General features: G+C 41.0%; 1 protein-coding gene across 10 annotated transcripts in view; it reads right to left on the bottom strand.

Moving 5' to 3' along the window:
• Positions 1–16,655, bottom strand: part of PDE10A (phosphodiesterase 10A) — a 275,032-nt gene that overhangs the window by 75,120 nt on the left and 183,257 nt on the right. For all 10 annotated transcript variants that reach the window (XM_044421393.1, XM_044421421.1, XM_044421403.1 and 7 more), the window contains one exon: positions 696–724. In XM_044421393.1, coding sequence (XP_044277328.1) covers positions 696–724 — 29 coding nt within the window. The remainder of the gene's footprint in view (positions 1–695; positions 725–16,655) is intronic.

Genomic DNA, 16,655 nt, shown 5'->3' with positions numbered 1-16,655 from the left:
ATGTGTGTGGATATATGTATAGGGATAGGTCTGAATACTCACATGGTTAAGAGCAGATGAAAACTACAGGGAAATTCAGGGCTGGAGTGGGGGAAATATTACTGCTCAAATACTTCCTTATCTCCCATTCCTTTCTACAGTATAACTTACCTCTTCTTGTCACACTTTTGCAAAGGAAAATAGGATGTGGGAACCAGTATATGAAAGAGAAAGGCTAAAATGCATACTCCTTTTCACTAAAATAGTTTAGTCCCATTTTGAGCAGAATCCATCCCCACAAGGCTTCTCCTGCCCTCCATGTCCGTTAACTATTCTCCCTCTCCAAATGAAGGACAGAAGAATGGCATAGGCAACATAACTCCAGAAAAAGGACACTTGTGTTTCTTAAGTGGTTCAGTCTAACACTTGAAAAGCTCAGCTAATTTTAGGGACAAGCTGCATATGGTTCACTCATCCATGGTCAGGCTTTCCTAACCCTAGTTGAAGTATGTTATGCTCTTAATTTACTTCCAAATGTCCTGAATAATGTTTCTTCAATTACTCTACAAGTCACTAGTGTGCTCACCAGCAATTCTTCTGGAGCTCTTTTAGTGAATGAAGGGCAACACACCAGGAGAGACACCTTAAATGATTACAGAGCTATTAATACAAATTTTGCCTTCCAGGGAACAATGGCACAACTGTGCAGTACTTACCCGACTGCCACGCTTGGGAGTTGAATCAGCTAAAAAAAAGGAAGAAAACAATTAAATATTACTGGAAAGTTATGATATGAACTTAGAACAAGAGTTTTATTTTAAAAGATGTTGACATTTTGCACAAACTTTTAACCATCATCAACAGCTGAACAAAAATTGCATAGTATCTTCTGCCCTTTTCCTCTCTTGTTTATATTATCAATATAATGCTTATTTTTTCAAGTTTTAGAAATGAAAATACATTCCAACAGATTAACTGCACTAGTACCTTGGAACTTGTGTTACTAAGAAAAACTGAGTAAGAAAAAACTGGAAAAAGGCAGAACTCTTGGAAAAACATCTATTCCAGAGCATCTCAATCCTGCTAAAAGCACCTGAGAGAGTCTAATCACATACCTGAATTGCAAGTTACACTCTTCTTCCTCAATGCCATGAGGATCTCTATTTAGAAAAAGTTACACTGGTTTTGGTGGGAAGAGACACTGATCTAATGTAGAGAGTAATAATCACAAAATAGACCTGTCTTCTAAAAAGTTAATCTTCAAATGATTTTAAGTGATGATAGTACACATCCAAATGTGGGTGACTAATATATGGCATGTGTTGCACAACTGATACAGGCAGAAGCAAACTGCATACCTTAACCAGTGTACAGGTGGGGCCAAGTATTTTTGCCTAGAACTCACTAGCTCTGTTACCCCTCATCAGTTAAAGGTGTGGGATAACAGATGTTATAGACCGAACCATCTGCCCACCACACCCACAGACACAGACCAATATTCCTGCCTGCCTAGGTCTATGGCCTTATCTGATCCCCAGCTCACTGAACCACAGGGAAAACCACTTAAAAACACTGAGGAGGTTGAAGAGGAGCCCCATTTGCACTGCAGTTCATATGAAGGTGCCACACATACATAAATTCAGGAACCCTACCAGTCTACTATTACATCAGAATCAACAAACTACAGTTTGTACTTATCTTGCAAATGAGCATTGCAAACCGGGTTTGATCTTAGTCTGGCACCTAATTACTAACCAGAGTTTGTTGTATAGGTGGTAAGAGCCACCTATACTTTGCTACAAACCAGGAAGGGAAGGAGAGACTAATAATCTATGAAATTAGAGAAAGAAGAAGGCTATGATTCCAAGACCCATTCTATGTTCCCTTTGTCTGAACTGAGCCTTAAAGTCTCCAGATGTAACTTTAAATCATCCACAAACTTTCAAGCTACTCCACCTTCTCCTCTTTTCAGCAGATCCACCTCAGTTCCTTCCAGGAGCTGCCACTTGCTTATCAATGGGGTGATCTTTCAGCACCCACCCATATATTTCCTACACTCTGCTGTCCTTTCTTGCCTCCTAGATAATCTTCCCCACAATTTCCCATCAGGTAAGGAAGAACCCTATTCTTAACATACACTCTACCCTCCTGAACAATGCATTAGTGGATTTGAATGACAATTGTATAGTGCCAAATGCTTCTGAGCTCTGGAAACATAAGTCTTTCTGTAGTATTTCTGTTTATTGAGACATATATGGGTTGAGCAGATTGAAAGCAACAGCACATGCCAAGGGCACTAGCCCCAAAACAAAAGTCTACCATCTAGATGCTGCCATCATCCAGATATCTCTTGGCAACCTTCACCAACCATACGTCAGACTTAAACCTGTTACTGCTTTCACTGCCTATAATGCTCAAAACTGTTCCTTACATCCATCACCAGGCAAGTGAAATGCAAAGTGAATTACTGTAAACAATACTACCCACCATAAGGTAACAAACTATACAAAAATATATGGGCAGGAACATATGTTTTCTCTTTGGGAAAACCAAAGAGTAAACTCATTTTAATATTATACCACAAATTAGCCAAAGTTCTCTGGGTGGTTTACAGAGATTAAAATCTTAAAAATACTTGAGAAAAACCATAGAAATATATTAACTTATAAAGGGGGGAGAGAGAGCTCAAAGAGGGAGGGAGGGAGCTTTTCTTTTTTGAAGAAAAACTCAAGACCTGATAGAATAATAAAATTACAGAATAGAGATGGAAATGGGCAGAAGGCCACTGGGTCCAAACCCCTGCAGGACTCCAGGTTAAACCATTCCTCTCAGATGGCTGTCCAGTTGCATCTTGAATGCCTCTAGCGTGGGAGAGCCCACAGCCTCTCCAGGTCATTGAATCCATTGTTATACTGCTGTAACAGTCAGGAAGTTCTTGGCTTCCTGTTATATGAGTCTGTTATTCTGTGTCCTGCACTCGAGGATGCATGAGAATAGATCCTGGCCTTCCTCTTTGTAGTAGCCTTCCAAGTATTTGCAGAGTACTATCATATCTCCCTTCAATGTCTCAAGGCTAAACACAGCCAGCTCTTTCAATCTCTCCTTAATAGGCTTTGTTTCCAGTCCCTGAATCATCCTTGTTGCCTTCCTCTGGACCTTTTCCAGCTTATCTGCATTTTTCTTCAACTGTGATGCCCAGAACAGGGCACAGTACTCCAGGTGAGGCCTAACCAATGCTGAGTAAAGAGGAACTAGTACATGATTTGGAAGTGATATTTCTCTTCAGGTAAGAAATGCAGCCTAAAAGAGCATTTGCCCTTTTTGCAGCCATATCGCATTGTTGACTCAGACTCAGCTTGTGAATTCCAAGATACTTCTCACTTGCAGTATTGCGGAGTCAAGTATTCCCCATTGTAATGATGCATTTGGTTTCTTTTTGCAAGGTGAAGAACTTGGCATTTGCCCCTGATGAATTTCATTTTGTTGTTTTCAGCCCTGCACTCCAACCAATCAAGATTACCTTATATTTTATTGTCTTCCAGGGTATTAGCTATCCCACCCAGTTCTGTGTCATCTGCAAATATGATACTTGTTCCCTACACTTCCTCATCCAAAATCATTAATAAAAATGCTGAAGACATTGAAGAAAATGCTGGGCCCAGGACTAAACCCTGTGGTACCCTATTTGTTACCTCTCCCCAGTTTGAAAAGGTGCCATTGAGTCTGACTTTGAGCCTGACTTTGAAGCCAGTTGTGGATCCACCTGATAATTGCTTTATCTAGCCCACTTTTAGCTAGTTATCATGGGCATTTTGTCAAAAGCTTTGCTGAAGTCAAGATAAATTATGACCCTAAAGTCCATCAGGGAGGTTACGCAATTAAAATAAAAATGAAATCAGAGTAGTCTGGTAGGATTTGTTCTTGAGGAATCCATGTTGCCTTCTAGTAACCACTGCATTGCTTTCAAGGTGTTTGCAGACTGACTGCATTTCCTGGGGACTGATGTCAGACTGACTGGTCTATAGTTTCTTCTCCACACACACCCAAGTTCTTCTTCTCCACACACATCCTGTCCCTTCTTGAAGATAGGAACAATGTTAACCCTTCTCCTGTCATCTGGTACTTCCCTTGTCCTCCATGTTTTCTCAAAGACAATAGGCAGTGGTTTGAAAGTTCTTCCAGCTCCTTTATGATTCTAGGGTGGAGTTCACTGGGCCTTGGGGACCTGAACTCATTCAACCCAATTAGAAGATCTCTGACCATTTGCATATCAATCTTTATTTTATTTGTTTGGGGATTTTTACCCTGTCCAATACATTGTGGGTCTCTGGACAGCTTACAAGTCAAACCTGAGGTGCTATCCTGCTCTTTCAACTTTTACTTCCCTTTGGTCAAGAAGGTCATAGATCTTTTGGGAGAAGACTGAGCCAAAGTAGGAGCTGAGCACTTCTGCCTCTTTTTTGTCCTCTGTTATCATTTTGGCACCCATACTGAGTAGTTAAACCCCCATTTCTTTCTTCTGTATTTCACTTTGGACATATCTGAAGAAGACTTTTTTGTTGCTTTAGCATTCCGCACTAGCCTCAGTTAATTCCTAGCTTAAGCATCCTGACACTTTTCCTGCAAATTTGTGCAACTTGCTTGTATTGTTGCTTTGTAGCCTGGCCTTCCTCTCACTTCCTGTACATATCTTTGTTTGTTTGTTTCCTCATCATCTTTAAGCTTTTTGTGAAGCCACATGGGCTTCTTCTGTTATCTTCCACCCTTTTTCCCTGCTGGAATTGTTTATAATTCTGACTTTAGAAATACCCTTTTTAAAAACTGGATGATCATATTTTCTCATTAGAGTCACTTGCCATGGGGCTTTAATTATCATTGTTCTGAGTTTACTAAAATTGCCTTTACACCTCACGATACACTGACAAATGTCTGAGAGAATGGTCAGGTATTAATGTGGCACTAAAATGCTAGACAGCAGAAGCCAGGCTTTTCCTGTCCAGATAGGAGCATAGCTAGCCACCTACTGAAGCTAAATGAAGGTCTTCCATGCTACTGAGGCCTTACAACAAGAAAGCTCACTTTCCCATACCAAAAAGCAAAAACAATTTTTTATAGTTCCATACTCATTTGGGACTACAGTGGTACCTTGGCTCACGAATGTAATCCATTCCACGACTCTGGTCACAACCCAAATTGGTCGTGACCCAAGTCAAATTTCTCCATAAGGTTCAATGTAAATAAGGTTAATCTGTTCTGTAACTATTTTGTTTAAATCACAAAAATTTGAAATAAAGTGACAAAGAACAACAAAGATCGCGGCCATCTCCCCCCCACCCCCAGCATGATTGTGGCCATCTCCTCCCCCCCAGCATGACCACGATCGCTCCGTCTTCCCTGCACGAGTACGACCATGAGCATGGCCATAGACGGGCGCGATCACAGATGCACTTGGGGGAGACAGGCGCAATCACAGGTGTGCTCAGGGGGGAGACACCCACGATAGTCACCTGATGTGGCGTTTGCAACCTGAGGCAAAAATTTTTGCAAAATTTCTGTTTGCGACCTTATTTGGTTGTAAACTGAGGCGTTCGTGAGCCGAGGTACCACTGTATTTCTTTGTGACTGGTATATGGGAAAGGGCAAGAGAATGAGGAACATAAAGGCTTGACTTATATAACAGATGAAGGACGAAATCAAAAGCTTTGCCACAGTATCATTATCCACAATACTTAGGAATAACTCAAACAGCACACCAGAGTAGGAACAGGCTGGTGTGACAGGACTACTTTCTCCTGCCCACTACAGCCTTTGTGCTGCCTGAAAACCTTCTGATGGGGGCTTCCAAGGCCCCCAGAACAGATTTTCAGGGCACACAGAGAGGAAGGGAATTCAGTCAATCCCAAACACATGGCTCTGCTGATGGAAGTGCTTCCATCAGTCAAATAATACCACTGGATTCAATCCTCAGTTGGTGCATATGAGTTCCATTGAATATAGGCATCTCCCATCAAGAAATCCCTTCAGTTTGAGGGAATCACTTTATTCCAGCAATTAAATGAGAATGAAAAACAAGTCTTTCTCCAGCTAGCGAGACCACTCAGATTTGTGGCACCATGTAGCACTAAAGTTAGTTCAATTTTATTCTATCCTGTATCATAATGTCAGGGAAGTTCATAATCTGGGAACATTTCCCACTCATGGTTTGTCCCATTCCAACTAGATGCCATTCCTAGAAGTTTCACCTTTGTCTTGGGAGAATATTTAGGGCATCAGTTATGGTCAGGCAAAATCCATCCACCCCAATGCTTGTGAAAAGTTATTTTTAATTTTATTTTTAATTTGCTAAAGGCTGTCTTACTGGTCAAGGGGAGCAGTAATGAAACCTCTTTTTTAAAAATAGGGGCAAGTTACCCAAAGCAATACCACCTTATTTCATGAAACATTATTAAGCGTTTGATTTTTTAAATGACTATCTGCTCCTTACAAGCAATACTGGAGCATTCACCTCCTTTTAAAAGCATTTTCAAATATAGATAACTGTAGCAAAAGGCTTAAGAAAGCCCAAAGATGCAGCAAATTTATTTTAAATAAAATACCATATTGAATGAAATACCAATTAACAAAATGCAATTAAATAAATACACAAGCCTTCCAAAAAATACAAAATAGCAAACTCCCTTCTCATTGAGAATATAATTATCTAAGGAAGGTCAGAAAAATATGCATAACTTGAATTGTATTCCTAAGCCAAGAATATATCAAATCTGGAACTTTCATAAACTCCAAAAAGTACAATCAGATCATTAAGAATTTTGACAGGCTAGTTTGGCTGCTACTTGGCTGACCTGGTGTGTACATTTGTCAGTGAAATGTACCAGACAAACCCTTTCACTGAACTTCTCCATTAAAGCTGCTGCTTTCTAGCACCTGCAAAGTATTATTATTTTGATAACCACTAAGATGTAAAGCAATCCTTCTGCATGACCTTTCCTGAATACAGAATATCCTCTAGACCCCCAAACCACATTAATTCTATTTCACATTTGTTCTCCAACATTTCGTGCCTTTTGGCATGTTTTAGAATGTATTCCAATTTACCCTTCCAGCAACTCCTAAAGCCTTGCTTGTAATATGATACATGCGATCTAATATCTATGAGCTCAGCCAAGTTCTTTAAACAAAATGACATTTTTTAAAAACAAAAATGATCAAAATCTGCAGAACACAAGATACAACTCAGTATTAATTTGCAGATTATAAACAATCAATTTTCTGGCTGGTTTGCACAGAAACCTGAGCAAGAAATCCAAAATAATTTACTTCACTCTTTTTTTTTTCCAGGCCACTATTAAGCACTACAAATAAAAGGGTCCAGTTTACCTCCAGTTTACCTCATATAAGTAGATGAGGGGGTAAACTGGCTCTCTATCCTCTGCCTTAATCAAGACACATACAAAAGTTCAAGCTGGACACTGAGAAACTTCCTTGTACCTCCTCTAGCAATACTTCATACCCCTGCTGTGTGCGAGTACAGACACACAGTTATGATTTTTAGAATGTCAGTGTTTGATGGCCTGGGATAATGCTGAGAGGAGTTTCAAGTTACTGAGAACTGGTGTTTCACAAGTCAACAGAACTCTACAGATTTAGCTCAGCAGCATAAGAACAAAATGTAACTGTCTCTGGGGTTTGTTTTCGCTATACTGTAAGCTTTTTGGAAAGATTTCAAAACTGCTGCTTCTCTTTTGCATTTGCTCTTTGTCAATTAATATGCTATTCTGAGTGTTGTCCCTTTTTGTGTCAATGCTTTTACCTGCAGGAGCTGAGCTTTCTTTTATATGAAAAGCAAACAAAAACAAAGTAAAATCAATAATCTTGCAACACAAGAAAAGCAAAGAAAGCAAATCCCTGTGAATTTATTTGCTTCTAGTGTTAATTTGCCATAGAATATAAAATATACTGTCTTGCTGGCTAACTTTCCTGTTTCTATGTTCCTAAGTACATTGAAAACAAACAGACTTTTGCTGAACTTTAGTGCAATCCTTAACATCTGCAGAGAAGATTGAATAGTTCTCTCTTTTCAGACCAGCTGACAAGAGAAACAAAAGAAAATGCCCCTTGGGAATCATCTGCTAACGTCAGTATGGGTAAGGGGATCATTAGCAGTAGAAATGATAGGTTACCACATGGGAGAGAGCAGTGATCCTATTTACGTCAAGGGAATTATTTCATTCTCTCCAATGGAACCCTACTGTAACTACAACATACGTACATTCATACTAGAGACGTATGTTATTTATTATGCTCTGGGGATAGAAAACATTATACTAAGAAAATGTTTGAGTGTCCTCTGGACAAACATGAGCACTGGAAAAATGACAAGAACATACATTCCTTTCTCCTTTCAGGATATTTGAACCGATCTGTCTGGAATCATTCTACCTTCTAATGCAGTTCAAACTAGAAGTAATAGTGATAGGCAAGTTTATTGCAGTCTGAGGTGTGCCTCCATAATGCACAAATAAAAGGTTCAGGAGTCTGATGGTGGGTGCAGTCTCAGCATTGCAGAAAATGGTAAATTCTCTCTTCGTTTATAGTTTCAACATAAGCCCTTTTCTCCTGGCCAAGCTCAAATACTAGCCCAGCTGGGAGAAAAAGTGCTTGAGGAAACAGGCAATAGGGAGGTAAGTGGCAGGTGCAGGAAGAATTCAGCTCCATCAATCTATACATCTCTTTCTTGCTACGTTTCCAACAAACATACAAACAAATACAAGATTTTTAAAGTCTGGGAAAGACGACTTAATTGGACTACTGTGGGAAAGTAACATTTGCCCATGGTAGATCTGAGTACCATCTACTTGCTAAGCTCCAGGAATCTAGTGTTGCATAAAGGACCATGGCAGACATCAAAAAAGCAAAATATCAAGTGGACACAGTATCTAAATAGCTAAGTGCAGCAACAACAAAAAGTGTATTAATTGTTGTGATAACTTCATTTACCTAGACATCCAAGAGTAAGAACAGAAACATGTATATGGGGAAAATATGAAGCTCTACAATGCTTTTCCTTCACCTTTTCCTGAGTTGCTTCCCCATTTTTGCTGCCAAATGTGTGTGAAACTTCTAGCCACACTGATAAAGCAGTTCTGGCACAACCTGTTGATGTCTAATGTTATACAGCAGCCACTTCAACTAGAAGCAAGGATTGTTATGTACTATAACAGGAAAGGGCAGTGTATTTAAAATATTTGGGAACTCGGAGAATGCATATGGGCAGTCAAGATTCTCTGGAGGAAAGTACAAGGGACCCCTACTTTATTTTTTGTGGCACTTGCTTTGCTGCACTACTTACTCTTTGTACAATCAGTATGGTAGCTCAGCATTTTCAATCATGTATCCTCTCAAGGGGTCATCTGAGGCTACCTCATTTCAGGGGTTTGTTTTATGACAACAGGATCATGCACAACTCCATCTAAAGAAATTGTCGTGCAGGAAAAGGGTCTCCCCAGGTAAGGGATGTTGCCATAGACCAGCAAATATGTACAAGTGTGCACTTGCACAGACCCTGCTAAAACATTTGAAATGCAAAAACCAATATCGTAAACATGGGTGAGTAACCAGTGATAGCACTTCCGATGTGCTGCTTTAGATACCTTGAGAGGACAAAAGAATAAGCATGAAGAAAACAGACAAACAAAAGCTGTGTGCACACATACATGCACACAAAATAATTTCATGAAACTGATACAATGACAGTTCATAGCTAGGGAAAAGCCAGTGTACATAAATAAAGGTTCAATAAATGTGTAAAACACACTGGCATTGAGGCCTGATACGCCTCAGAGGTGAGATTATTCAACAGGGAGGGTGCCACTGCAGAGAAGGTCAATCTTCATACTGAAACTGCTAGAGGCAAGACATTCCTTGAGGTAATCTATCCTCAGAATTATGTATTCATAAGCAACAGATTTAAATGATTTATTTATTTAGAAAATTTCTATGCCGCCCCATTCGCCAAAGCCTCGGAGCGGCTCACAAAACATTAAAATATAATACATTAAAAATATAAAATGAATTAACAATATAAAATAAGTCGCCCTGGCCAAAGAATAAAATAAGGAAATAATATTAGCAATTAAAATGATGTTTGAATAAAAAGGTCTTCGCCTGGTCGAAAAACAAATAACGACGGCACCAGGCAGACCTCTCCGGGGAGCGCATTCCATAGATTGGGCGCTACCGCAGAGAAAGCCCTCCTCCGAGTACCTACCCTCCTAATTTCCTTCACGGAGGGTTCCCGGAGAAGGGCCTCTCCCGCAGATCTCAGTGGGCAGCACTTTATGGGGAAGCAGGCTGGAGCCGGGTCCTGGGCCGGTGGTCCTGGCCTCTGGAGGGCGGCGCGGAAGGAGGTGGGCCCCATTACTGTGAGGCAGTGTCACATACTAACACATCATTCACTGTTATTTTTTTAGAAACAATTTTTCCCAGATACAATAAACTTAAGTACAGAAAAACTGCTTCCTTCCCTAGCAGCACTGGAGGAAACCTATGGCTCTCCAGATGTTGAGAGTAAGAAATGCCAACATCTTTGACCACTGGTCATGCTGGCTGAGACTATCGGGAGTTGGAGTACAATCTGGTGGAACACCGGTTCCCCAGTAAAGAATTATACAATTTTCAAGTGAGATTTTTCTTTGAAAGCACTGCCTTCTTCATCACATTCACAGAATTTTGGTTTGCTTTTTGTGGGGCGGGGAGACAAGAGGTCATTGCCTTCTACTCATTGCCCTCTCATGTTTCTACTGTACAGCTTCCATCTTTCTTCTTAGTGCAGAAAACCTTTAAGTAAAAAATGATGGAAAATTTGCACACTGTATTCTGATTGTTAGTGCTTCCTCCATCTGGAAGCAACCTAAAGGTAGTTACATAATAATGGAAGCAGATTATTAATAGCCTAACACATCACTTCTTTCCCCAACAGCAAGGGCCTATGTTTCCAAAACCTAGGAATATCCAGATATGTAACTGTTCAGTTCAGAATTTCAGCCAGATGTCTAAAACTGAAAATTAAATATACACAAGTGCTGAGCCAAATTCTAATTTCAGTCCTACAGTTACAGCTACACTGGCCTGTAGCCTTTAACACTATCCATGCATATGCAGCAGACCCAATGCAAATAAATGGATGCAATTCCAGTACATGGTGACTTCCAGCAAGGCTGAACAGGGTATGGATAATTTGCATGTGTGCAAAGAGAGAGGAGGCTAGATGGGTATAGGCTTCCTCTACTTTGCAATTCATTCTTGAAAAGGGGAGGGGGGTGGGAGAGGGTTGTATGAGGCGCCACAGGCATCCTCCACCAGCCCAGTATTTCTATTGGACAGGTAAAACAAGTAACTGACCACATTGCATCTGCAAGGAATGCGAACAGAAAGAATAATTTGAATTTACTGAAAATTTCAGTTCTCAGAGGTTCCAAAGTGGTACAATCTTCATTTTTGGGAAATACCTCCCTCTTAGTTCACAGAGTTCCTTAAAATAATGGAACTAGGGGAGAGGAACTTCTCCTCAGCTCTCAGCCTAAGCCCAGAGCTATCTATCTATATATAAATCATAAAAGATCATTCAGAATTTTAAGAATATTAAGAAATGCATATCAAAGGAAATATTAGGAGATCCCACTGGACTTGGATGATTATACATACAGCCATCCAAAAAGAACACTCCAGATACCATTGGGTCATATTTCTGCCACTGACTGCAAGATGCTCAGTCCTGCCCTCTTCTCACAGGTTTTTTTTTTTTTTTTAATGGGTTGAAGAACTGCACCACTTTGGAATCTCCAACAACAGAAATTTAGGGTAGTTCAAATTTTCCTGCTTCCAGTGGTTCTGAGTGCTGCTGTCTTCTCTTTGTACATGTAGAAACAGTATACATCCCCAGGGTAGAATGATGTACTAGACACACTTTTTTGGCAAATATGGCTTCATCAGGGGAATCAAATGTATCAGTGCAATAAGGTCTAAGGAATCAATGGGCAGAACTTCAGACTGCCGCCTTACACTTTAAATTGAAAGGAAAGTTCTATAAACTATGAAAGGGAAGTTCATTTCTCAAGCAATGAACTGTGATGGCCTTCAGCGAAGGATGCTACTGGGATTCATAAGCTAGACCAATGCAATCTTATCTAGCTGTGGAAGTAGAAAATCTGGAACCTAAGTAGGTTGCCCAAAGGTATGAACAAGAATCAGACTTTCTAAAACCCTAGATCCTGGGAAAATAGAAACCCTTGGGAAAGAGTTCCCTTTTCCTGGGAAAATGGAAGCCCTTCTAACTCCCAATAATGCAATTTTTCCACTTTTGAATGACAGAAACTGAGCCAAAAGGAAGGCAAGACAACCTCTTTGGACCTATAGAGCAGGGGTGTGCAGCCTTGTTGTGGGGGGTGGGGGTGGGATGGGGTTCAGAAAACCACTTCAGGGGCTGCATGCTAGCAACGGGAAGGGCTGCAAGCCAAAATTGTATATGAACGTATAACCATAAGGGGGTGCTATCCTCTCTTGGATAGCATGGCAGAGGTTACAGTCATAGCACTGTGATATATGGACTATGAGATATGGGCTGCTGACACCTTATGTATGTACATGTGTATGTCCATGTATGCATGTGTGTCTCTATATATGCTTATATGATCAAGTGGTCCTACCAGTTCTCCTAGATGAAAAATACATAATCACGTATTCTTCATGTATTGATTAAGCTTCTTGAGGCTTAATAGGACAGATGTTCATTCTTAGGAGTCCCATTAATTTACCATTAAGTGTCCCTGGGTTAATTTTCCTTGAAATCCACCAGCTATTGGAACAGATCTGCTGGTATTAGGCAAATAAACCCAATTCTTGTAAATGCAGCAAAACTGCTTTTCGGTAATTGAGAAACAGCAGTAACATTTATTTTTAAAAGGGGGGGGGGGAATGATAGGGAAGAAAACTGACAGCAGCCTGTTAACACAGAGCTGTTAAAAATGAGAGGTCCCCACTGCAGAAGTTATTTAAAAGGCCCAATGAACATAAAGATCTTCTCCTGGCACCAGAAATACTACAAAGAAAGATGAGGATAGTGCATAATCTTACTGGCAAGCTGTTTGCACACAAATCCCCTTACAAAAGCAATCCTTTCAAAAAACTAGGAAAGGGAAGCCCTTTCACATGGTGAAACCCCTTTTGCATGGAGAACTGCCAATGATTTGATTTAAGAGTAAATAAACATGTTCTCACCAACTGACTGAGCTCCTGGTGCCACCGCTGCTTCAAAGAGTGGGGAAGCTGCTTAGGACAGGAATGAACCCAGAAGCTGCTATCCTTCTCCATATTGCTCCTACCACATGAGTGCTTAGTGCTTCTCCTTGCCAAGCTGGTGCTGAGGGCAAATGGGGATGGCGGGATAGGAGATGCTTGTTCCGGATAGGAGAAACATAGAACTGCTCTTTCTTTCCATTTGTTCATACCCAAACTGCAGGACCTGGGAGATAGGGACTGTCCCCTACTCAGCCTACGATGGATTGTTCCAGAAGTGTTCTCTGGCTCCCCTCAAGGCAGTTAGACTAGCTTCTTAAAACAGGATGAAAACAAGTCTTTTACTCTGGATGGGAAACTACAAGGGCCCAAAGCCTCTCCTTAAAATCCAAGAGATCTCCTAACATTACCACAAGAGGGTTCTTCTTACAAGAAAGCAAGTGGACCCTCCTCCAAATATTCACCCTAACTCACCAACAACACATTGCATAGTCTTAATAGTCCTCAGTTCTACCGTTTGGCTCTTTTCACACTCTTGCAATCCATCTGCCCTGTACCTTTGAAACACAAATGTTCAGGCCCAGTCCCCACACCAGATGCCAATTTATGACTGAGGAAGAGAGTACGGAAAGGTCCTCTATGGAAGCCAAAGAGGGGAGAAGGCAAGATGTGGGTGCACACAAGCACCACCCCCATCATTCCTGCATACCCAGCTGCTGTCGAGTGTGATCGTCTGAAGAGGGCTTTAGAAGCACATTGTGTTGAACCAGCTTAAAAACGCCCTACTTTATTAGTGTGTGTCTGATCATGGGAAGTGTGTACAACCAGGCATACTTGCAATGGCATCATCTGACCTTCACACTGAATGCCTGAAGATCTCTGAGGCATCTGGTAGTGGAAACATGGTTTACATGAGCCCCACCTACCTATCCCCATTATGTGTGGTATAAGCAAAGGCCTGCACAGACTTAAGAGTGCTGGCACTCAAGCCATCCCTGGCCCCTGCTGTGAGATGCTTGGCAATATGATTGCTTGGCCTCACTTTCAGCTCCCCAGCTGTGAAATGAGGAAGAGTTTGGTGCCTGCTACTTTCCTGATCTCTATGGGAGGGAGAGAAGCCTAGCCCAGAAATCTGTGCAGGAGGGAAAGGCTGTCTTTCTTCAGAAGCAGTCTTCCCTCCTCAGCATGCCCTTTTTCTCAGACCTTGGAGGCTGGGGAACGACTAAGCATAGCCCAAGTCCCTGCCTGAAGCGATGACATTCTCTCTTACAAAATTTAAATGGTGTTGCAACAGCACAGATACAAACCATGCCAGATGCCTGCTACCTGCTAGCCAGACAAATCTTGGAGCTGAAAGGAAGCCTTTCCCCCTGGTGAAGTTATTGCAGGCAGCCTTACCCATCAATCAGGAGGAAGTACTTCTCAAAAGTAAAGAGTGGCCAAGCAGGAACCACTGGAGAAATGGAATATGTTTGGCCCAATAAACATGAGATGCAAGCAGAGTAGAATTTTAAATTATATTTTTAGTGGTGCAGGTATCACAGGCTGAATGTTAACATCATGTTTAATTAAAATAGAATTTTGATTAACTGGCATATTAAAAAAACAAACCTTCATTTGGGAGACCAGAAGGCCCTGCAAAGGCAGTTACAGCACAGGACAAATTGAATATCTATTGTTCTATTTCATGTAGCTGAGCAATCCATAGCTTAGACAGTTATGTTTGAATTTGTGTATCCCCTTCTTGTCCTTTCTAAGATGTTCTTTTAAATCCAAAAGAAACATTGTTATCTGTCAAAAGGACACTCACATCCTGTGCCATTACTACTGTCTCAGATACTGATTTGCCACCACAAGGAGTAATGGAATCAATTTAGCAAGCTTGGGAGGAGTTTTACTTTTTAGAGAGGACATAACTGATGAGAGATTTATCTGTCCTCACTTTACCCAGTGCATATCTCTAGCCTGTACCTATTAAGACCTCCTGAGTGACCAACACCTTGGTGCTAGCTTATCCTGAACCACAGGAGAAGGGGATGACACAACCCAGTAAGTTACTGCCAACTAGCTCCCAATGGTGATCCCTCCCTCCTTCGATTGACACCAGCATGGCACCTAAGGACATCTTGCCCTAATGAGAGAGAAAAAATAAGCTTGCACTGAGAGAAAGAGAGAGAGAAGCTACGGAAGACAAGAAAGAAAAGAAGGGCAGCCCAGAAGGACAACAGATGCAGTGCAAGGAGTGCAGGAGTGGGTCCTTGATCATAAATCATAGAATATTAGACTTGAAAGGGGCCACGATCCCCTGCTATTGCAGGACACCACATTACACTTTCACAAAGAGCGCAGTCCAGATTCACCTTGCAAGTCTCTAGTGTGGGAGAGCTCACCACCTCTCTAGGCAGCTGGCTCCACTGTTGTATTGCTTTGACAGTGAAGAAACTTTTCCTGATGTTCAGCCTGAATCTGGGTTGCCACAGCTTGAATTGATTATTCCGTGTCCTACACTCTGGCATCAGCAAAAAGAGATCTTGTCCTTCCTCTTTGTGACAGCCTTTGAGGTACTTATAGAGGGATATCAGGTCCTCAGTCTCTCCTCATAGGGCAGTGTTTCCAAACCCTGGATCATTTTTGTTGCCCTCCTCTGGACCCTTTCTAATTTACCTGCATCTTTCTTAAATCCAGGGTGACTTATTTTATATTGTTATTTTTTATTTTATATTGTTATTTTTGCATTTTAACTTAATGTTTGTATTTTTTAAATTTAATGTTATAATTATTTTTTAACTTAATGTTGTAAGCCGCCCTGAGGCTTCGGCGAATGGGGCGGCATAAAAATGTTTTAATAAATAAATAAATAAATAAATAAAATCTTGGTGCCCAGAACTGGACACAGTACTACAGGTGAGGTCTGACTAGTGAAGAGAATAGAGGAACTACGACTTCTCATTATCTGGAAGTCATACTTGTGTTAATGTATCCCAAAACAGCATTTGTCCTTTTGGTGGCTGAATTGCATTATAGGCTCATGTTTAGCCTATTGCCCACAATTACTCCAAGATCTTTGTCTTTTTCAGTTCTGTTGAGCCACGTATTCCCCATCTTGTATCGATGCATTTGGTTTCTTTTTCCTAGATGGAGGACTTGGCACTTGTCCTTATTGAGTCTCATTCTGTTGCTTTGAGCCCAGTGTTCAAGTTTATCAAGATTGCCCTGGATCTTCATTCTGTCTTCTAAAGTGTTTGCTATTCCACCCATTTTTGTGTCATCTGTGAATTTGATTATCTTTCCTTGTACTTCCTCATCTAAATCATTAATAAAGCCATTAAAGAGCACTGGGCCCAGGACTGAACCCTCTGGCACTCCACTAGTTACTTCCA

The sequence above is a fragment of the Varanus komodoensis genome, unplaced genomic scaffold (genome assembly GCF_004798865.1).
Source record: "Varanus komodoensis strain SLA01 unplaced genomic scaffold, ASM479886v1 scaffold1, whole genome shotgun sequence".
Classification (NCBI taxonomy): domain Eukaryota; kingdom Metazoa; phylum Chordata; class Lepidosauria; order Squamata; family Varanidae; genus Varanus; species Varanus komodoensis.
The sequence above is the reverse complement of the archived record's forward strand: the minus strand, read 5'-3'. Positions and strand labels throughout refer to the sequence as shown.